Here is a 24,023-nt window from a genome sequence, read left to right on the forward strand (position 1 = left end):
TTCATAAACATTAACAGTGAGTCAGCTGGCAGTATTATTGTTTTATTAATTACTTATTATAGGCTGAATAGTGTATTTTTGGGATGTGACAAAAATATTCTTGTGAGGTGTTTATGGACAATATCTGAAGTGAAACTGAGACATCCACACAACTTTATTTGCTTACTTATTTAATGTTTTGTTCATTTCATATGGTATTGTTACACTAATGCAGCTTATAGCTTGTTTTAAGATTCATCAATGTGGAATATACAATGTAATTGTACTAATAAATGACATTTTTTTAATTATCTAGTGTGTCAACTCTCACTCGTACCTGCTTCCTCATTACATGGCTTTAGTGGTTTTAAGGAGTAGGAGTTGGTATATTCAAGGGTGCGCAAAGATGGGTGGTGTTTATGATCATATGTAGTGGGCCTTGGCCAGTCTGGGCCAAAATGCCAGGGCCGATTTTTTTGTCCCAGTCCAGCCCTGCTGAGAGGTAAGCTCTGTTGCAAAACCTATGAGCTGCCTTGCTATCAATTACCAACATAGATTACACTGGATTCTAGGCCCAATTTGCAGTCTGGACGAGTCAACGCTAGTTGCCGAAAGTTAGAGACAGTCTGCAGATTTTGGTCAGAGTTGGTGTAGTGTTTGATGAGCACAGACTATTTTAGCTTCAGACTTTGATTCCATCCAGTCAGAGGATGTTAATTATGTTTGATATTTTGAGACAATTTTAGAACACATATTGCGTTGCCATTTGTCATGTGTCTTCCAGCAACGAGGTGCACATTTCTGTGTGAGTTTGCTGTGTTCAGAATGTCTGGTAGCGTGTGATCCTCGGTCTTTTAGTGTATGCTGCTCAATTTTTCTTTGAAACCATTTAGAAAGTCGGAAAATGTATGATGCCAAGTGTTTTGAAAAATCTGTTGAGAAAAGTCACATAGTGTATTTCAGGCAGCATGGCACTGGAAACTGAACCTCGTGAAGGATACTTTTGGAACACTTTAAGAGACTCAAATTACAACTGATTTAAAAGAGTGCATTTTGGGATTGCATTCTTTGCAAAGAATATATGAAATGCTGCTTTAGAAATGGGCCGAAAGAAGACATCTTAAAAGGCAGAGCAATTATGATGCTGATCTTTGGGAACAGATTTTGTGTCTGGACTGCCTACAAAGCCTTAAAAAGCTGCCTAAATGGGCAGCTCACACATTTTTGGAAGTCTTGGATAAGAATCAAATCATACATTTCTAGATGCCTGCAGCATCAGTCTGGAAACTTTGCCTTAACCCAAAACATGCCTGACTCATCTTATCAAGAATCATCAAGAAACATCTTATGCGGTCTACTTTGCAATGCAGATATTTTGTCCCAACATTTTATCACACTAAAAGCAGAAGGTCAGATGCTTTTACTCAATAAGAAACCATTTGGGGTTAGCCAAAGGAGTCATTCATTTCCTGAACCCATGGCCTCAGATTATATTCTCAAAGCAGACAGCTGTGTCTATTAGATGTGAAATGGAACAGTACAGACAAGTCGAGTGGAAATGGATCAGACTGGATAAATATGATGGCTAAAGTTGATTATTTTCATGAAAACACTGAGACTCCAGCTGAGGGAAAACTTTTTGCCGACTGTGCCTTTGAAGAGATGGAACTTTGTAAAGTATTCCTACCCTATGAATCACAAGCTGGTGGTAAACTCTCACATTGTGTTAAATCACACAGGACACACAGTATGCCATTCTTAGCAGAAACGCTCGGATGTAAATCAGCTTGACGCGTAAGTGTCTTCACAGTGGACGTTCTTGACACTCATGAGAAATGGTGTGACAGCTGTGAAGGTTTGAAATGAATAATTCATTCTAAGGTTTAAGCGGTGGATAAAAGGGGGTGATGTGGCATAATTATTAAAACTCATGACTAGAAACCAGAAGTTTCAAACCAAGGTCCCTCCTCCAAAGGGACAATCCCTGTACCAAACTCTATATTGAAACTCTGCATGAAATTCCCAGAAACAAATCCCAATGGTCTTGGTAGTTTGCCAATAAAAAGATTTTATTAAAGTAGAGTTCATTACACACAATTATTACACAAACATCTCCAATGTCGGAGAACATTCTACAGCACTACAACAAGAGGGCAGGTTAAGGCAGGAAATGGAGACTGCCAGAGGCTCCATGCATAAAGCAATAGGCATAAAATCACAAGTTTAACTGAGGAGGGCAGCGACAGCCTCACAACTGGGACATTTGTGTTTGAGGAGAGGAAGAGAGTCAGTTCAGGCCCTGGCTTTGTTATGAGCAGGCCCACACATGTCCTGTGCCCACATATCTCAATTTTCCGCAGAATTGGAACCCCCATCATGGGGGTCTTTGGATAATATGCATTTATATGATAATGATTTCATGTGGTACTCTCAGCTGTGAGTTTCACAACTATCAGTTTAACACACTTTTTAGTTATTCCACAGAAGTTTGCAGATTTCATCCTTATAAGAGGGCATAAAAACTCTGCATATTCTGTGTTGGTCAGGTTATGAGGTGTGGGGTTCTGGGTAGATGGCACAATCACTTCTCTGTGGTGTCTTTCTTTGTACCTCTACCTGACCCGCTGATGGCTGGGCCTGAGAGCCCTGCGAAGGGATGTAGATGCTGAAAGAAACCTGTGTTGTGAAAGAGCTCTCTCTCTTGCGAACAGAAGACTGTACTCTTCTCTTCCACACTTCCACACACACTTCCATCAGCTTTCTAGCAGGAGGAAAAATGGGTTGTTGTTGTAGTGAGAGGTTGTTTCACCTCTCTTCATCACTGGATGTGGAGCGGACGCCCACTTTACCAGGGAACTGGGAAAAAATTCATGCTAACCTAAATCTACAGTATAACCAAATACAAATGACACTGACGATTAAGGGGCACACACACAGAACGTATTCTTGCATCCTTTCTTAAACGCCAAAAAGAAAATACTGTCATTATTTACTCAGCCTCATGTTGTTTAGAGTTCATATGAAGAATCTGATGAATGTGCTGGTTGTTCATTTAACATTTAATTGCAATAAATGGGGACCGAAGCTTTCAAGCTTAAAAAATAATGCAAAACCACCAAAAAATTATCATAAAAGTGTGCTGCTAAAAACTGGACCACTGAGTTGAGAACCAGATTGATCCAATTTGTGAACAATTCACCCTGTCACAAAGTTTTTTTGTGAACCAGAAGAAGCAAATCGATCAAAAGATCTAACTCAATTCGTTCATAAAATGGACATTGCTATTTCTCTCATCAATTTGCCGTGAAGAGCTAGGGTAGATGCAAAGATTTTCAGTGAATAATGTCTTACATTTCAGCCAATTCCTCAAACTAAGTTATAGTATGGCCTCAAAAGACTTGGAATACTGACAACTTTTATGGTTCTTTCGTGCTTTTCTCCACCCCCCATTCATTGTAATTGCATGGGAAATGAGAAATCAGTTGAAGTATTAACTATGACAGCCCTAACAACAAATGTCAAAAACCAAATGTCATAAAAACAAACAAACAAGATTTTGTGACAACGCAGCACTGGCCCGACAGGACAAGTGTAAGTACTGTCATCTGGCCTTGGGCCATCCTTAATGTTGAGCCTTGCCTACAATAAACATTTAAGAGAATTTGTTAGTACAGGTACACCCTAAAGCTGTTTCTAAATCTCTAGATCACTGTAAACGTATTCAGCAACAATTAAATGTAAATAAGGGTTAATTACTGCACTTAATTCTCAAAATGTTTCAAACATACAATGAAACTTGTCCAATTAATTACTATCATTTTCTTCATCAGTTACATGGATTTGGCTGCATTTCGCCATCACACCAGACAAAAACAGAGTTTTGCACCCCAGGAAATATCAAGAGCAGGTCAGACAGTCCGGTGACTGCCCGCAGCGATACTGAACAGTTGTTGATTTACCCACAAACACACAATTCGGAAAAGTTCCCAGAACTCAGCGAGGGTCTTGTGTTACAAGCCCTGTCCACTTTCGCCTTCATTTCGCGGGATGTCAGGACGGATTTGATGCATCCTGGCAGCACGGCCCTGGGTGGACAAAGGACAGGGCTCCAAAGAGTCCCTCTCACACCGGCCTGGGCATTCATTCACACACATTCCAGGACGTTTGCCATGGAAACACCCCCCATACAAATCCCAACAGTTCCCCAGAAAGTCAAAGGCGGCTCAAATACTAATTTGTCTCACAGACAAGCAAAACCTTCAATGCTACACCACTATTATTTGCTGAACTCCCACAAATTTCATTCATTGCATTTCATATTTTCTCTTTTACTAACAGACCTGGGCATGCAAAGCTATTAAAAAATTTCACAATCGTTTATGATGCATGCTGAGGTCATCATTAGGTGGCATGCAGAAACAAGGGCTTTCCTAAGTGTTGCAACTCCAACATCGTTTAGATGGCCTTATCTGACGAAAACATGTCCAGGTCGAAAATTAAAAGAAAAGAAAAATATAGAGAAAATAGAATAAATGAAGACTATTTACCAGTATGTAAGAACTTTGTATTAAAATATCCCAAAACCACTAGAACAATGTTATATATTTTGTGTACTTATGTACTTAGATTATCCTAAAAGTTTCAGTGTAACAGTGTAACAGCTTGTGTTACTGTGTCGCCTGTCAATGACGTCGTATCCGTGTTACCCTTGATTTCCTGTTTTACTTCTATAGAAACCATGGAAAACCCAAAGACACTTTAATATATTATGTTTTATTAGACAGGTGAGCAACTGTTTGGATACCTTTATCAACAGAAAACCAATCATTGATATTAGACTTATTGTTTAAATCTCGTTTTCTTGATTTACTACGAGTAACAGGTTTGTACCATGTATTATGCAGAGACAACACTATTTTGTGACTAACATAAACAGAAAGAGTTTTATTTGTAGTAACCATACATTTCTTTGCCATATAATATATTTTAATTTAATTGCATGCCATTAAGAAACACAAGTCATCCAGCTTTTATTAATAAGATATTCTAATGTAGATCTAGCTTACTGCAATGTGCAACAAGTGTCTCATACCAGCCACTAAGCCATGGACATCGGATAACACACTCAAATGTATTTTTAGTATGATTGTTTTGACCAAGTAAAACCACTGAGTTACCCCACAATTTTAATTTGTCAAATAAAGTGACCTGTATGAGTAGTAATTCAGCACTTGCTATTTCATTAGAATAAAAAATAATGTGAATTTAAGAGATCAAACATACCTGTAACAAAGTTCAAGTTCAGGGAAGAAGGAAGCGGACGTTAAACGTAACTTTAATCATAAAATAAACAAAAACAACAAAACAAAAGGAGCGGCTGACTGCGGCATATAAGCATAATAAAAACAGCAACATAAAATTTCCCAGGCTCTCGGCCCCACCCTGCTTCATATCACAGTAACATAAATAAAACTTTAATACATTTGCTCATCCATGAACACGTCGGATTGCTTTTCAACGGCTGTGGAGGTGAAGACGACAACTCCCATGATTCCATGTTCATTCACGGCGTCATCAAGCTCCGCCTTTGTTATTATTTTTAATAAGCGACCTATAGGGGCGAAACTTACATACTGTGCCTTTAAGAATTCATTCTCTCGTTTTAGTAAATCATGGCCACAATGTGCTAATTCGCTCCCTCGTTTTGATTTCAAATGAGGGAATGAATTATATTGTGCACACGATTTAGTTAAAACGAGGGAACAAATTATTATATTGTGCGCACAATTTACTTAAAAAGAGGGAACAAATTAATAAAACGTGCTGACATATTAGTAAGTCGTGGGAACAATTTGCTGGGATCCATAAAATTGTAATAAGATGTCACACTGCATATATATACCAATATTTCTATTATGATTTTGGAGAGTAGTATGACCCGGATATGTTGCAGATTTCGTAAGATTCAGATTCCTCTGTCTACACATGGGTGAGTCTATGTACTTTATTCCTGTTAACAAGTGATACAGGTCTCTGCATGATTGCGTTACACACTCTGAGTGAGTTTGACTACATCCTTTCACCCCTTTTCCTGTTTTTCTCTTCTGTCAGTAAGTTTCCATTGGATAGAGATGTTATATAACAAAAGTCGGTCAGTAAATACCATGGCAACTTCACAGAAAAAAAAATACAACAACATCTTGTTCAAACTAAGAGTGGACCGCTTTAAAGACCTGAGATGTCAGCCAGTCTAACCCAAGAGTTTATCTTGAATATTTCTGGTTATCCATTTAAAATGTCAAATAGTGTCAGATTTGTTCACACCAGCTACACACGAAATCATGGTTCAGCACTCAACAACTCCCATAAATCTCCATCCATCATTCCCTGTTTTCCTTTTGCTTTTCTCATCGGCCTCAATAATGGCTGGTCGGTGCTTTGTAAACACTCCTATCTAATTCGTTACGGTCCTTATCCACGAATGGCCATCTCTGACCCCTCGACTGGCCCACCCTCCTTTCTTTTCTTTACGACAGGGAGGTGAGGGGCAACCCAAAAACAAGCACCTAAATGTCACCAAAGTCTCGATTTAAAATATATGAGGTCAATGTACCGTTTTACAGCCCTGTGAGAGGCCCATCTTATCTCAAAGACACTGTTGACATAGCATGTTTTAAAGGACTGTGGGAGCAACGATACTTGGTCAGTTTAAGACGAACCACAGGTAAAGAATCTGGCTGAATGGATCTAGTCTTGTAAACACAGCTTATAGTGCACTTAGTGTGTATATGAAGTTAGCCAAACATGATCATTTCAGCAAAGATGGATGAAGTCTCAACTGAGTTATTCTTCAGTGGTCTGTCTGAAAGTTTGACAGAGAGGTGTGTCCAGAGGACATTTACAGCATCTTAGCTTAAGCCACAAGTGTGCTGATGTGATTCAACAACTTGAAAAGCAACCCTGTCAATTTCAAAACTAATGATGCGTCACACAGGAAGTCAACATGCATGAACATGATCACATTGACACTTTCAGGGGACATGATGCTGTCAGAGAATTTTTTTACACCACCAATAAAAGTTTAGGGTCAGTAAGACTTTTCATTTTTTTTTTTTTTTTTTTTAAGAAATTAGTTTTTATTCAGCAGCGACACATTAATTTAATCAAAAGTGACAGTAAAGACATTTCAGCGTTACAAAATATCTCTTTTTTAAATAAATCCTGTTCTTTTAAAGAAAAAAAATTCAGTTTCCATAAAAATATGAAGCAGCATAATGTTTTCAACATTGATAATAATGATAATAATAAATGTTTCTTGAGCAGCAAATCATCATATTAGAATGATTTCTGAAGGATCATGTGACACTGAAGACTGGAGTAATGATGCTGAAAATTCAGCTTTGATCACAGGAATAAATTACATTTGTTATGTTTGAGTTGTTATCTTGTTAGTTTTGCACTGTTCCCAGTTCAGTTTCCTTTGTCTTTGTTCATCAGTTCACCATGGATTGTCAAAATTATAAAAAAGTTACCAGGCAAGTTTTCAATGCCAATTTTTACACTCATTTGGCCCATTAAACCCTAGTTAACATGCTAACAGTGCCCCACAGATGGCGCTGCACACTCGTGCAGTCCGAAGCAATCCGTGCATTAAAAAAATATATTAGAAAACGTAACATTTTGCTGTTTATTTAGTAATTGCTTAAGGTCATTTTACAATTTCAATAATCATACAGTAACCAGCATTTCTCAGATTTATGCAGTTCATGTGGGTCATAGGTACTTTTCAGGGCAGAAAATACGGAAATCGGTAGAAATACAGAAAAAACACATCCCTGAATAATAATTTCAAAAACATAAAAAAATCTTACTGACCTCAGACTGTAGATATGTATAACATTTTTTGTGCTAAAATCAAATTAAAGATATTATGGGACAGATTTACTATCAGCTTGTGCCAACGCAAACCCTCTTTTGGCGTTAAAAAATGACTGTCAAGATTTACTAAAGGCGTGGACAGTTATTTTTGTGGCTGACCTTATTGCATATGCATTTGTAGGAGTTTCCCTTTCGGATGCAAAGTTTATGGGAGGAGATTATTTAAATGAGTCAAGCAAGGTGATTTACTAAGGTTTGTGCTAGTCAATTTACTGGTATTTGCACCATTATCAAAAGCCCGAGAAAAAAAAAAAGCTAATTTGTGCTGCTCTTGGAAGATTGTGTTGGTCATTATGGAAATTATCCGGCTGCATCATCGCATAGTCAGTAGATCACAAGCAGAACTTTTTCACTCCCATCTGCACTTATTTGGAATTGCGCTCTCACGCTAATTTGCCTTTAGTAAATCTGGCCCCAGAAATTATATTTCAAGAATTATGTACTTTCAGATGTTTTGATGAGGAACTTCTCATCCATTAAGTTCATTCTTTAGGTTTGCAGGAGTGTCATATGAATACATTCCCAGACATACTGCATCTGCCATGTTGCCATTGTTCTTTGACCCTGATGGTCCTTTAACTATGATATACTAACAATACACAAAAATAATTTATTAAACAAGGAACCTTGTTGGTATCTGTAGCACTTAAACTAGAAAAGATTTGCATGTTCTCAGACAACTTTTCTAACCTGACATCTCCTCAGTTCTTGTGGCCTTATGGGAAATTGTTTACTGACTCCGCAACTCAGAATCCCTGTGTTTTGACCAGGACATGAGATTCACCCACAAAATAACAATGACTCACCCGTCTGGATCCTGATAGTTGATGTTCAGCCTCTTGGTGGAGCCCAGTAACTCTACAACACAAGATAAAGAACACATACATCAGCTTCAAATGAAGAAAGTCAGCAGAAAAATTATATTTTTGAAGTAAGACACTAGGGCTGAGATCTCGAAATCTCACATATGAGACACAACCTGGAGTTGTGTGCAGTGTGAACAAAGCCATCGTGGTTTAGATCTGATGGTGAACTGATACTAATGACTAGAAAGCAGGGTGCCCAATTAAAGTTTTATTAATTGACCTGGATAATATTTCAACTACCACTATTTACATCACACCAGCAGCAATCTCCATCAATTCAGTTTGGTTTTCAAGTTGTCTGTTTGTCTTTTGGTCCTGAGAGTACATCCTAAAGACTCATAGGTTAATGTGTCACATGAAGCAAATGAGAGGGCTGTGTGTTGATAGACATGCTGTCTTTCATTCATGGTACACTGTGGAATGTCTGTAAAACCCTGTGATTTTTGTGGTCTCTAATAGACTCATCTGTATACAGGATCAGCAGTCAGGTCCCACGTACAGAAACACAGACATATTGACTTGAATTTTACAACAACCTCTAACTAGAAAAGTCAGAATAATTGGACAGTTTGAAGAGAGCATTACATAGGGTTTGAACTGTTTGTAGTCCTTGCTAAGTAGATGCTAATGGTTGCACTAGAAAAATAGATGTATTATGAGTGGATGCTAGATTTCTGCAAGGAAGTTGTTAGAGTGTTCTTGATGGTTGGTAGGCGGTTATTAGACAGATATATTTTGGTGCCACTAGCAGTGCAGAAATGACTGTACCTTTAACTTTCAGTTTCATAATTTCATGCAAAAAATGTGTTGCTAGGTAGTTTAAATTGGTCTTTCCCATGAGAGCCCCAGAGGGAGTCTGGGATCCAGACTGATGACGAGGTCAGAGGACCTTGGGAGATTCCTGTTAGCTTACTAGAAGATACAGGACTAAATAACACTGTCTCTTCCTGTGAACAACAAAGGGCACTTCATTAACCTCTGACCTCTGCCTGACCTCACTGGACAGCTCAGGGGGCGTTAAACTGGCAGGAGGATGGAAAATAAGAGACCACTCAATAGTGATCTTGGAGTCTTTGATCTTTAGCAATTGTGGCCCTTAAGGAAGACAATTCTTCACTGCAGCACATGGACAGGGTCTCAAGACTATAAGCCAATACGTCAAAACCCTGATTCACCACAATCCTCAAAATGTTCACAGAAGTCTACTATTTAGCTTCTTAGAAAACTTCTTCTGAAAGTGAAATTGGAATCTACTTGGCTACCCTGAATGGCTGGATTGTTGAAATAATACTCAGAAATAATTTTCAGAGATGTAAAATATTGTCAAAAGGTACAAAAATAAGGAGATATCATTTTTAGCTACATCCCCCAGCCTGGAAATGTGGCCTGAATTATTTTCCATGCTACTTGATTAAATTTTGTTTCATTATTCAATCTACATATTCTGTTTTACACCAGCTTTCATTTTCTATTTCCAAATCCTTCCCGAGTAACAACAGAACAATTTAACCAGACCACAGGAACGTCAGAGGAACCACGGTGTCCGCCTAAAGGTGAATCAGTGTTTGTATTCCCAGTTCGGTGAGGTCAAAGTTCAAGACAGGGGGGCATTGGGATAGAATTGGACCTAGAACACAGACACTGGATACACCCACGATGTGGAGTCACAGTGGCGATCCATCGCCCATCCTTATTATGAAGCTGTCACAGCCATGAGTGACCAAAACACAAAAAAAACCTTTGAAGTCAAGCTCTATAACCTCAATCCACAGAAGCGGTTAATTGACATGGTCTCAATGAGACCTAGTTACCTTCCATACATAATGAGAAGCTTTGAAGTGAAAAGCTCTTCCTTAAAGGATTGAAAACCAAAGGAAATTAACAATTCCATTGATGATTCTTTTAGTACTTTTGAGGGATCTGATTTGTGTCTGACTGATTGTGAGTCTTTTTGACGAATTCATTAAAAAGAACCTGCTAAAAAGTCATTTATATGTGAACCTGACTACACTGGTCATGCTAAAAAAAACACCTTCTAAAACGTTCATCTGCTAAACATTTGTTCAAGTTATTTTTAATGCCGTTTATGAGCAAGAAAAAGCACCTCCTCTTTGGTTACCACACTGGTAAGTCTTAGAATAACTACTTATTTTTTATGCTAAAAGTGGCAGGCATAAAGCAGAAAGGGTTTTCTGCCACAAGAATGCATTTGGCCATTTTTGCTCAAATTGAGAATTTAGCTCTTGATCTGCAATGCTGACTTAAGGTTTGTGCTTGTTTTTGTGTCTTTTGTGAAGAAAACACTACATTTAGACAACCACTGCTTATATCAAAAGTACACAATTATATGTTCATCTACAAAAGAACAGCCAACGCCTTTCACTACTATAACTGACAATGCGTTGGAGCCAAGCTGTAAACATACACACCCAAAGGAAAAGCATGGCTCATGATTTTACTCTGGCTGGAGTCACACAGATAGATTGTGCTCCATCTGAAATGAACCAGGAACACTGCCATATTAAAATCTCTCACACTTCAAACCAAAACTGCTATGGTCCCTATATAGCACACTTAAATACTTGATTGAGCTTTGCTGTACACACTCAGAAACAAGCAGACAGGTCTAAGAATGAGAACCTTGTGACTGATGAGTTTCATTGGTGGCACAGCGGTTAAAAATACAAGTTGGAAACAAGGGTCTGTTTTATGTCTGATTTTGGTTCAGTTGGTTAGTTTGAGTGCATTTGAAAAAGTGGTCGGACTTTGCTACACATGTGCTCCTACTGACATTCAAAGACATAAACCACTATTGATGATAAAATTAGCATCTATGCATGGCAGTTTTGCATACCCTACAGAACATAACAATAATCGTTTTTTTGGCATAGTTGTGCAGCTTTAAATGGAGAGTTACTTAGTACAATGTATGGCCAAAATCCCAACAAAACACTATGGTGGTTTTAGGAAAGGCCAATGCAACTTTCAAGAGCCAATTTCAGGGGTGGTCAATCCTGCTCTTGGAGCACCATTTCAACATCAAATAAATACACCTGGACCAGCTAATAAAGGTCTTCAGGATCAGTAGAAACTTTCAGGCAGGTAAGTTCTGCAGGAAGTTGAACTTGCAGGAAAAGGACTGGACACCCCTGTCCTATTTGGTAAAGGTATTACTCTGCATTTTATTCCAGACCATGCAGGTGCAGTTGATGGACTGACTCAAAAGAATCAATTGGAAATCAACTGGAGTTCTGGAAAAGCTTTTGGAGATTCTTACCTTTCCCTATGCTTGCACTCACAGCTACTGTATCCTACAAGCTGTTGTCAAGTGCGGCTTTGATCCTTGAACTGAATGTTTGATGTTTGATTTCCATACATTAGCTCCTTCCTGCACATCAACCCACCCAAAACAGTCATGACCACTGAACAATGGCTTAATGACTGACAACCTTCCTCTTCGGTAATGGCTACTTAAGAAACTTCTTGATTAAACAGAAAGAAAGCAGTCAAAAGGAAGGGGCTGACTGCATAGCATATGTGGCCGTTTCAAATGTTTGAGGCCTGAACAATTTCAACAGAAAGTCAGAGGTGGCAGATTCCAGGAAGTTCACAGCTCCACTTACAGTCTTCTTGACCTGACAATGGAGCGCCTGCAGTGCTGGGAGATTACATGTTTGGAGAAGGAGAAACACACTTCCCCTGGTCCTCTTATCGGCTGTGTAAATGAGGCAGGCGACAGCTACCCCTCTGGATTTTTGCACCATATCATCGCTGGGAAACTGAGTCTTGCTCACAAAACTAAGTTGTTTTAGAGCCCTGCAGTGCTAACACAATGGTGAGAGGAGATTTCTCACCAAGAAAACTAATTGCAAAAACCAAGTACACTACAGCAGGAAATGTAGGTGGGGGAAGTGAATGAACATCGCTCTCTTAAGCCCCGGGTATACTTCACTTTCCATTGTCGTGTTTTTCTCTTTTTTCAAGCGTTTTGTTTTTAAACCGGTCTTTTCACACTCTTCTTTGACGGCTGAACACTGTGCTCAATACTGTGTGTATTGCCACCTAGTGGACTCTTCTATACTGCTTGCGCATACGCTGTTGCACGCGGACTGTCCGCGCCGGTCTCGAAATTTGGCCTGCACGCGGCCAGGGTGTGCGGCCAGCCGCGAGCCCTCCGCATGACGAACATTACGTCATGCGGACGGTGCACAAACGTGGACGGCCGAAGTATACCTGGGGCTTTAGGCTAGGCAAAACCTTGCAACCATGTTCCAACATCTATTAAATTATATGTTCAATAAGCACATAGATGTGTTGTTTGAGTGTCCACATTGGCCATATAGTATGCACATTTTGGCTGTTTTCTTAGCACTCGCTTGATTATGTCACCGGAAGCATGAGATCATAGGAAGCAGGAATTAGGCTTCCTCTACTAGTCCTAGACAGTGCTTAAGGTAACATCCATATCCTGTCATCAAGACTTCCTCCGGCACTTCATTGAACATTTGGACTCTTTTCCACATCTATAGACAGAAATCTTAGACCCTGATCAGGGCAAATGCATCATCCCTCTCACCGTCAAGCTCTTTCTCTTAACCAGTCTCAAATTACGTAATGACACCAAATTCCAACCCATCTTCATTGTTTTGCTTTCATTCTGGCTCTTGTGAGGCGCACATAGATATCGTCCACAACGAGAGACAGGGTGGCGCAGTGCACTTCTGCTCCAGCAGGCAAAGACAAACCCATTTCAGTTCACCTACCATGTCTTTGGTGGTCTTCTTTGTTTACATGTTGTTTTCTTCATGGAAGAATACACTTCCCTTTGTGAGCCACTTTTCCGGTTTGTGCCATCCCAAACCAGAGGCAGGGGGTTGGGGTTCCGCACAGATGGAAAGATTGTTAAACTGGGGACAGAGGGTGCAAAAGCAAGTGTGACCCTTGGCAAGATTAGGTGGGGGGTCTGTTGAAATGGGCCCCATCGAAAGCAGCCAGGCTTTCAAGGACTTGGGATAGGCCCCTTATTGCACTTCCTTCCCTAGACCATTGTTCCAAAAAGTAGGATCACTTTAGGCTATTGTGTCCGTTCAGTCTTCCCCAGTAAAATGCTTCCAGGTCTCCATGCAGTGGGTGAGAAGATCTCCTGGTGAGGTCACTCAAAAAACACTTTTATTGTTCTTGCTCCTAGTGGATAGCACATGTGCCATGGCACTTAACATCTAGGGCTTGGACTTATTCCATGGCAGTTCCTTTTTTCTCAACTCATGACACAAAATGCCACTGTGACCTCTCTCTGGATTAAACATCAAAAATACAGTCTTGGGAAGTTTGATCCATTTAAGCTATATTTCAATGTCCATCATCCATTTCAATGAATCGTTTCAACATTTCGTTTGTGTGATCACAGACCATGTTTTTACTGTATTAAAATGTGAAAAATCTACAATCTACTTGGCAACAATGGCTTTTACTTCAAAATGAAGATTCCTCTGATTGAAAAAAAACATAACTATCAGCCAGTCCTAAGCACTATGAGATGTGTCAGGCTGTCAGCTAAACTACATACATTACTCCACAAGAAAAAATGGGGGGAAAAATGAAACACAAAGCTTGAGGAAAAGCAAATGTGTTAAACTGAGCCCAGTAATTTGTTCCACACTATCCCCAGCAGTTCCCCTGAGATGATTACTGCAGCATTATGGGCAAAACAATGCCTGTGAACGGAGATAAAGGTGAACAACTGGCCCAACTCACAGTGATTGTCATTTAGCAGGGATGGCAGACCTTTTACACACTTAAACCTCTCCCCACTGGAATTCAGAGACTCACGTCAGCCTGTTCTCAAGAACCCTGATGAAGCCCTGATAACAGAGACGTAAGGTCATCCTTGAGAGATAAAGCTGGCCTTTATCTGTGTAATATCTGTCTTTCCAGTGTTGTAGGCCCTAAACATTGCATTCAAGAAAGAAAACCCCATACCAACCTACTAGCAATTAAAATGGTTGCAAATGCAACAAAAAATAAATATAAGGGACTATAATTTAAAATCTAGTCACCAATGGGGACAGTCAGGAAAACTTTGTGTCACTTTATTTTGACATATTTCATATGGTAAGGAGCTGTTTGTTAATTACTTCCAATGTTTTCTGCAGCACTAATGTAACCCTAAGCCTATAGTGTTTTCATGTCACCCCTCGATGACACTACTTCTAAACCACCATCTATTTAGTGCTATTCTGTAATTTGCCAACTACAAAAAAAAAGTAATTTTAGGAGGCAGGGGCTCATTTTTCTTGACTCTGGAGCCTTGAGAATGTCAACAGTGACGTCTGGGAAGAATCAAGAGAGCTCAGAGTATGATTGAGGGAGGTACGGAGGATGGATTAGCGTCAAGTTTAAAGAGAGGCAGGCAACGTACAGAGTTCGCCCTGTCCTGCTGCTGAGGTTTGGGATGCCCTTGCCTGCTCGGGGTTAAGCATCACAGCGTGTAAATAAATAATCGTTGCAGATGGGCCCAGAGGAGCATGCGGTCACGCATACAGCCAACTCAAACACGCCACAGAGCTCTGTCTTTAAACACACGGAACAGAGTCCTCTGAAAAAAAGTCAAAAAAGGCTGAAGTTCTTATTTAAACTGGACAGAAAGTTCACGCTAGGGGCTACTACCAACTATTAGTTTGTAACAAACTAAACTCTGTTCTAAATTTAGTTTCACCATTTTTGCTGAAGGTAGAACTTAGCTAGTAGGTTTTAAGTAATTTGTAGTCACATAATGACTACACAGCTAAGCTAAATAGTACCTTACGCACAGCTGGTGCTTTCGGCCCTAAGAGTCTCAAAAGGTTAAATGTTAAGAAATAAAATAAGGCTCTGAATGTAAAAAAGTAAATCGATTCACTAGATTATTGAAGAAAAACTAAAACTTTCATCTTGGCTATCATATTGTAAGTTTTGAAGGATTAGGGTAATTTCTTCCACAGGTGAAGAGAAGATCGGAACGGGGCTGCGACGTCCCCTAAAAGGGTCCGTAAATTTAAGTTGGAGTTGATCTCAGAGGGCAAAGGTTGAGCACAAGATTAGTTTTAACACCACCGTCTTAAGCTTAGGAAACAATAAGTTCCAACTGCTTTTGTGGGAGAGTGTTCAAAGTCATTCCATGCTGGCAAACCAATGCTAAAACAAACAAGTCAAATGACCGTTGGCCTTTTTCAACACAATGTAAAAGTTCAACGTTTGATCATTCTCTTAAAGTGAAAAAGAGAAAAAACGCTGTGTTCCTACAGCATACTCAAAGTTGTCTCCTCAATGAAGTCTCTCACATTGTACCAAACCACTTTAATGCAAATGCCAAAGTAATTTGCGATGATTCAATTTGCTTTCAAGCTCAGACTTTTCAGTTTATTAGATCAAATGCACAGCTGCAGCATCCAATTTCACCAAAAGCCACTCGTGAGATCTAGTCCTGAATGTATTGAGGAAAGTAATAGAATTCACATTCGGTTTTTGCCACGCCTTCAACTTTAAACACAAGGCTGCATTTTTGAAATGGCAACAAAATGTTTCAAAGAGCGCTGCCATTCTATAGAGAGACTGTGGCAGCCTGTCGCTGCCAAGGCCTGGATCTGTGGCCTCTGGAAGGCTATGCATATCCAAACCAAACACATTCCATGTTTTTATGTCCTGAAGAAAACGATCCTGGTTTTCCTTTAAAGTCAGATAAAAAAAAATGATCTCTAGAGACGGAGGAAGCAATCTCATACTAATAAATCAGTAATAGAAGTCAGTGGGTGTGCAAACTGCATGCCTGACAGATTTCTCAGCTCCGTCTCAGTCTTGGGGTGTCTGTTGTGTCAGCGAAGTCGTGCTGTCACAGGACTAGTGGTGCAGTTAATGGGCACGTCTGTGACTGCACTGCGGTCAGGCCGTGTCACAGAGGACAGAGCAGAGCGCGAGACACGCTTTCATCTCTGTGCCAAATGATGGGGCCCGGCAGCTGCGGGGCCGGCCGCTGGGGAGAGCAGAGAGGACTTGCGAGAGGGCAAAACACTTTATATCCTCTGTTAAACAACTGTAAATTCACTGATGGGCAGGTCCTCTGGGAATATGTACATGCTGAAAGCTGATTTTCGAAGAACTGGAATGCCTGTCATTCACAAAGTTCTACGCATTCCTGGCCCATTAACACATATTGTTCACATATTCCTTCTTTAAGTATGTGTAGTAGAGCTGTGGTTTTCAGTCCTGGTCCTGTGGCCATTTAGTAAGTCTCTTTTACCTGACAAATTCAGTGCAGTTCATGGAGTTCTCTCCAAATGAGCTGATGATCTAAATCAGGTGTGTTAAATAAGGAGACATACAGGTGCTGGTCATATAAATAGAATATCATCAAAAAGTTGATTTATTTTACTAATTCTATTCAAAAAGTGAAACTTGTATATTATATTCATTCATTACACACAGACTGATATATTTCAAATGTTTATTTCTTTTAATTTTGATGATTATAACTGACAACTAAGGAAAATCCCAAATTCAGTATCTTTAGTAGAATATTGTGAAAAGGTTCAATATTGAAGACACCTGGTGCCACGCTCTAATCAGCTAATTAACTCAAAACACCTGCAAAGGCCTTTAAATGGTCTCTCAGTCTAGTTCTGTAGGCTACACAATCATGGGGAAGACTGCTGACTTGACAGTTGTCCAAAAGACGACCACTGACACCTTGCACAAGGAGGGCAAGACACAAAAGGTCATTGCAAAAGAGGCTGGCTGTTCACAGAGCTCTGTGTCCAAGCACATTAATAGAGAGGCGAAGGGAAGGAAAAGATGTGGTAGAAAAAAGTGTACAAGCAATAGGGATAACCACACCCTGGAGAGGATTGTGAAACAAAACCCATTCAAAAATGTGGGGGAGATCCACAAAGAGTGGACTGCAGCTGGAGTCAGTGCTTCAAGAACCACTACGCACAGACGTATGCAAGACATGGGTTTCAGCTGTCGCATTCCTTGTGTCAAGCCACTCTTGAACAACAGACAGCGTCAGAAGCGTCTAAAGACAAAAAGTACTGGACTGCTGCTGAGTGGTCCAAAGTTATGTTCTCTGATGAAAGTAAATTTTGCATTTCCTTTGGAAATCAGGGTCCCAGAGTCTGGAGGAAGAGAGGAGTCTGGAGGAAGAGAGGAGTGTAAAGTTTCCACAGTCAGTGATGGTTTGGGGTGCCATGTCATCTGCTGGTGTTGGTCCACTGTGTTTTCTGAGGTCCAAGGTCAACGCAGCCATATACCAGGAAGTTTTAGAGCACTTCATGCTTCCTGCTGCTGACCAACTTTATGGAGATGCAAATTTCATTTTCCAACAGGACTTGGCACCTGCACACAGTGTCAAAGCTACCAGTGCTTGGTTTAAGGACCATGGTATCCCTGTTCTTAATTGGCCAGCAAACTCACCTGACTTTAACCCCACAGAAAATCTATGGGGTATTGTGAAAAGGAAGATGCGATATGCCAGACCCAACAATGCAGAAGAGCTGAAGGCCACTATCAGAGCAACCTGGCTCTCATAACACCTGAGAAGTGCCACAGACTGATCGACTCCATGCCACGCCGCATTGCTGCAGTAATTCAGGCAAAAGGAGCCCCAACTAAGTATTGAGTGTTGTACATGCTCATACTTTTCATGTTCATACTTTTCAGTTGGCCAAGATTTCTAAAAATCCTTTCTTTGTATTGGTCTTAAGTCATATACTAATTTTCTGAGATACTGAATTTGGGATTTTCCTTAGTTGTCAGTTATAATCATCAAAATTAAAAGAAGTAAACATTTGAAATACATCAGTCTGTGTGTAATGAATGAATATAATATACAAGTTTCACTTTTTGAATGGAATTAGTGAAATAAATAAACTTTTTGATGATATTCTAATTATATGACCAGCACCTGTATAATGGGTGCTTCTCAAACGGAAGGCTGCATCCTAGGCTGTGTCGGAAAACTTAGGCAGCTGACTTGATGCCTTGCTGCCCTATCAGGCAATGGCAGCATTTGTGCACGGAGGTACCTCACAAAACCGATTTCGGAAAGACTTTGCTTGATGATTTGGGAGTCGAGATATGCAGCCTTACTAGGATGCAGCCTTCTGTTTTAAAAGCAACCAAAATGTGCAGAGCTGTGGGTCCCTAGCACCAGGATTGAAAACCACTTTAGTAGAAGACAAAACAGCATGCAACACATGCAGACTATATATATATTAAATTAAGGGGATAGTTCATCCAAAAATGAAAATTCTGTCATCAATTACTCACCGTCATTCCAAACCCAAAGAGCTCATTGGTTCTTGCAGAAGCTCAAAGTTAAACATCCTTAAACATCAAGCAAGCACGTTTGAGCTTCCGTTTACCATATTTGATGTGCTCTATATTTGATCAATGTGTATATCTAAATAAAAGCCTGACTAAATCTGTTCATTACATACTTAAGAAGACTTGGATTAAACTGCTCAATTCAAATGGATTACTTTTACGATGTCTTTAAGAAGTTTGAAAATTTTTGTGGAATGAACTTGGTGGGACATAAATCACGATTTCATTAATAATATCTTCATTTGTGTTCTGAAGTCTTGTGGGTTTGGACCATTTATGAAAGAATTATATTTTTTTCTGGTGAACTAACCATTTATGTCAATACAATTAAGTTCTTTAGATTAATTGTGTAGCCCTCATAACTAAACATGTCACCAGCTAAGAGCCTTAAGAGAGAGAGCTGAACTGCAAGGATTAATTTCGGTTTGTTCCTCAAACAAGCTTAAAGCACACAAGTTGTATTAACTACTTTTATGGTGTTTTTCTGTCATTTTTGGACCTCGATAGAATCGAGACAACATATGGTATTGAATTTGATAGATCTCCTGTGAAAATACGCTATCCAGGTATCAGAATGGTGCGTAATTTCCATAAATTGTCAATCTCATAAAGAAAATTAATGACTTCAGGGTGCTTTGTCACTGTAATTTGCTGTCACTTCATTTAACACAGTGCACTGTGGTTAAATCCATTAAGCAGATTTTCCCCAAAAATCAGAATGGAAAATCTGGAAAAAAATCCACAGATTCCATCTGGGGCTGCTGATGAGGTGTTTCTGCACGTCTCAGAAGAGTAGACGCATAACATCTGATGAAAAAACAGCACTGAGTCAAGGAAATGTTCTCGCCTTTCCAAAGGAGAAAAAAAAAACTTCTAAACTGCTTCATGACAAGAGGATGCTATAATTATATGTGTGCAAGAGCTCCAAAACTACAATTTGATGAGTAAAGTGCAAACAGGTTATGAAGCTAGTAATAAAACAAACCATAAATGTAAAGTGCAGCCTGTCAAGACAGAGAAAAATAAGATGCTGTCATTCTAAATTACGTGAAAGCGTCACAGCTGCTTTTCTGAACCAACACTTTGAATAAAGTATTTTAGAAGGGCTGAAAAGCTTTGCTTTTCATTAATATTTGTAATGGCACAAAACCACCATCCAGATCACAGGTGCAAGGTTATGCCAGTGCCCACAAGGGGAATGCATTTCAACTAGAATTAAAACAAGTAGTAATTTCCTCCTGCTGCTTCCTATTATGACCCAAAAGCAACAACAGAAGAGGTGGAAATTATTCAACAAGAGGGAAACATCTGTTTCAGCCATGGGTTTTCCCGCTACAACCAGAGGATCTGGACAATTGCATTAGTCGCATCATGTGAGAATAACCTGAAAATAGCACTTGTATTCACGAAGTACTCGAAATTAAGTCATTGATCTTGAATCTGCAACATTTTTTGCATTTTTTTTATAGAAAACTGATCTAGGATCAGTTTCTATAGAGGCTTGTTTCCGCCATGAAATAAACATTATTTAAAAGATAATTGCGACTTTTAATCTCACAGTTCTGAATCTTTTTTTCACAATAGAGAGTTTACATCTCACAGTTCTCACTTTTTTTCCAGAAATGCATAATATAAAGTTACAATTGTGAGTTATAAAGTCAGAATTGGAAGATATAAACTCGCAATTGCTAGTTACAAAGTCAGAATTTCGACTCCCATTTGGACGGGCCCGGGTTTGCGTCCTGCTTGGAGCGGGCAAGTGCGAACTCTAGGGGCTATAATGGTGCCGTGACCCGGATGGGAGTGAGGTTTAGGGGGGTGAGTGTAATGGACGTAGGCTGGTAAGTGCTGTGCGTGTAAACCTCACTCCCCTGATCTCAAGAGATGCTCGGGCGACTCACACTAGGGGTTGCAGCCTTTAGCCTCCTTGTTAGAGCGTCCGACTCCCATGTGGACGGGCCTGGGTTCGCATCCCGCTTGGAATGGGAAGATGCAAACTGGAGGGGCTACAATGGTGCCGTGACCCGGATGGGAGTGAGGTTTAGGGGGGTGAGTGTAATGGACGTAGGCTGGTAAGTGCTGTGCGTGTAAACCTCACTCCCCTGATCTCAAGAGATGCTCTAGCAACTGATGCTAGGGGTTGCAGCCTTTAGCCTCCTTGTTAGAGTGTCCGACTCCCATGCGGATGGGCCCAAGTTCGCATCCCGCTTGGCAGGTGCGAACTGGAGGGGCTACATGAGTTATAAAGTCCAATTGAGAAGAAAAAAAGACTGACTTTATTTCTCAGCATTGAAAGTTTATATATCAGAATTCTTACTGTATACAATGCAATTGTGACATTATATCACGCAATTCTGACTTTATAACTTGCAATTGTGACGTTATATTAAGCAATTCTGAGAAAAAAGTAAGAATTGCGAGATGTGAGATAAAAAGTTGCTATTAGCTTTTTTATTCCATGGTGGAAACAAGCTTCCATAAGTTTCTGACTACAAATAATTGAGTGAAATAATGTATCTTCAATTAGATGGATCTACAAATGGTTTTCTCCACTGTGTGTTGTCAAGAATTGTGGTGTTTCTGAAAGAGTAGTCCGATGCAATTCCTCAAATGTTGGCCCAAATTACACAGCTTACCATTTTTACCATTCTTCACTTACAGCCACCGCTTCAGGTTTTGAAACCATATTTTAGGGGTAATAAGGTAGAATGCAAAGCACAATCATATCAGAGGCTGCGTAGCACGCAAATGATCAGTGCTCTGAATGTGGGTGTGTGTGGACAAGGCAAATAGAACAGAGTCACAGCTCGTGTTGACAGCTGTAACACCAAGGCAGGCCTGTTTCTGTGTGACTTCTCTCAATCAGCATTCATGGTTTGTTGACTCAGCAGAACATTCAAAGTGTCACTTAGCACAGGTGATAACACTGATGATGAGGATGATGATGGAGGAAGAGACCCATCAAAACTGCTGAATATGTGGTATGTGATGGTGATGATGATGATGATGTGGTTTACTAAGCATGCTCTGCAAGTAGTCATTTAGCTAAGACTTTTATCCAACTTGACTAACAGTTTACTTATTGCTGGTTTAGTAACCTGAGGTTAAGTGTCTTCATCAAGGGTGTAATAATGATAGCTCATAACATCCATTCAAATCAGCAAATCAGAGTTTGGAAGCATTAAAGGAACAAGAAGAGTTTTTTCTTCTTTCTTTTGATTTTGGGATGAAAAATGACCTGGACATGTTTTCACAAGATTCACTTTTTTAAAACAAATATATATATATATATATATATATATATATATATATATATTTAGTACTAATTTTGTGGGCAAAACAAGTCTTTTTCATTAGAATGCATACAGCAGCTAAAACTGTTATTCAACACCACACAAACACACACACACATAGAAACATGCTATTTTGTTCTCAGGATGAAAAGGAAATTCACACCCCATGCTTTGTTCAGAATGGCTTTTTTCCTCCTATGCCAAACTTTCATCAGTTTACCCAGAATCCACTCCCACTCTATTCCACAGAGATCACGTGCTGCTGGCATGTGATTGACCGTATCCGTCTGAGATACGCAGGCGTTACAGGAGATAAGGTGACAGATTAACAGCACCAGTGCTGCCTAGAGCGCTTCTGCTGCTGTATCTGTGATTTGGCTCACGTCCGTTCATCTCCATATGAAAAGAGCTGGAGCGTTTTTATTTATCCCACTAAGACACATTAAAGAGCCCATAAAAACTAAATTGGTATTTTGTGGCTTTTAGCCCACATCTATTAGCTTTGAGGTCATCTATTAGCTAGTGTACATTTTCAAAAAACAAACTTTTAGCATAGATAAAGTTAAAATGTACAGACTTTCTCTTCCAGGAAAGCAGAACAAACATACAGATCTTCTTCAAAGGGCTGTACACACATTTTCACAATAACTAGTTATTCCAACGTTTCATCATCAAACTCACACTCAAATTGATATGGTAAAATCGACAACATCATTTCTGTCTTTACAGTGTGTACAGTCGCTGAGGATTGAGGAAGCCTCTGGAGCCAAAATTCAGAAATGGTAATGGGAGTTTCGTTTCTGAGATGCACTGTAAGCTGTAGAACAATCACAACAGACTGGGCCATCTGACCAATCAGAGCAGAGTAAATCAAAAAAGATGCATACATCTTAAAGGGGACCTATTATGCAAAATTCACTTTTGAATAGTGTTTGGCTATAAATGTGTGTTGGCAGTGTGTGTACACAACCACCCTATAATGATAAAAATCCAATCACTCCTTTTTTTTTAATCCCCATAAATCATAACCAGTGTCTCAGAACAAGCCGTTTCCAGATCCCTGGCAATGTGACGTCACTTTAGCCACAGGCCCCACCCACGAATGTTGACAGACACTGCCGTTTGAACATATAACCGCCCTGGGGTGCGTTTCCCGAACAATGATGTAACTCGCTGCTGAACTACCATAGTACGATGCATCGTTGAACAAATCAATTAGCTAGTCACGACTGTTTCCCGAAACAGTATTGTTGCAAACTTGTCATTCAACCACGTTGGTGAATGATGTCATGCAGGTGGTGAGTAATAACTAATTGAGATCGAATTAATGCTATAATTTCTGCTATAAATTACAGACATGGCATTAGAGGACTAATTCTCATTTTCCTCAGTTATTTTGCTTTATTTCCAGATTAAATCAAATGCTTGTTCTTACGTACTAGAGCACATACGCACATGCGCACTCTCCAAAAACGGTGCTTTAAATCTCTTGACAAACTAAAATATATAAATGACACTTGTATATATTTGAAATAAAAGATATACATTGTACTTAATGTCAGCTTGCTTATTTTGCTCAAGATAAGGA

General features: G+C 39.7%; 1 protein-coding gene across 6 annotated transcripts in view; it reads right to left on the reverse strand.

Moving 5' to 3' along the window:
• LOC125266079 (caskin-2) overlaps positions 1–24,023 on the reverse strand; it is a 73,358-nt gene that overhangs the window by 32,279 nt on the left and 17,056 nt on the right. For all 6 annotated transcript variants that reach the window (XM_048186560.1, XM_048186550.1, XM_048186577.1 and 3 more), the window contains one exon: positions 8,724–8,775. In XM_048186560.1, the coding sequence (XP_048042517.1) occupies positions 8,724–8,775 (52 nt within the window). The remainder of the gene's footprint in view (positions 1–8,723; positions 8,776–24,023) is intronic.

This window comes from Megalobrama amblycephala, linkage group LG1, assembly GCF_018812025.1.
Source record: "Megalobrama amblycephala isolate DHTTF-2021 linkage group LG1, ASM1881202v1, whole genome shotgun sequence".
Classification (NCBI taxonomy): domain Eukaryota; kingdom Metazoa; phylum Chordata; class Actinopteri; order Cypriniformes; family Xenocyprididae; genus Megalobrama; species Megalobrama amblycephala.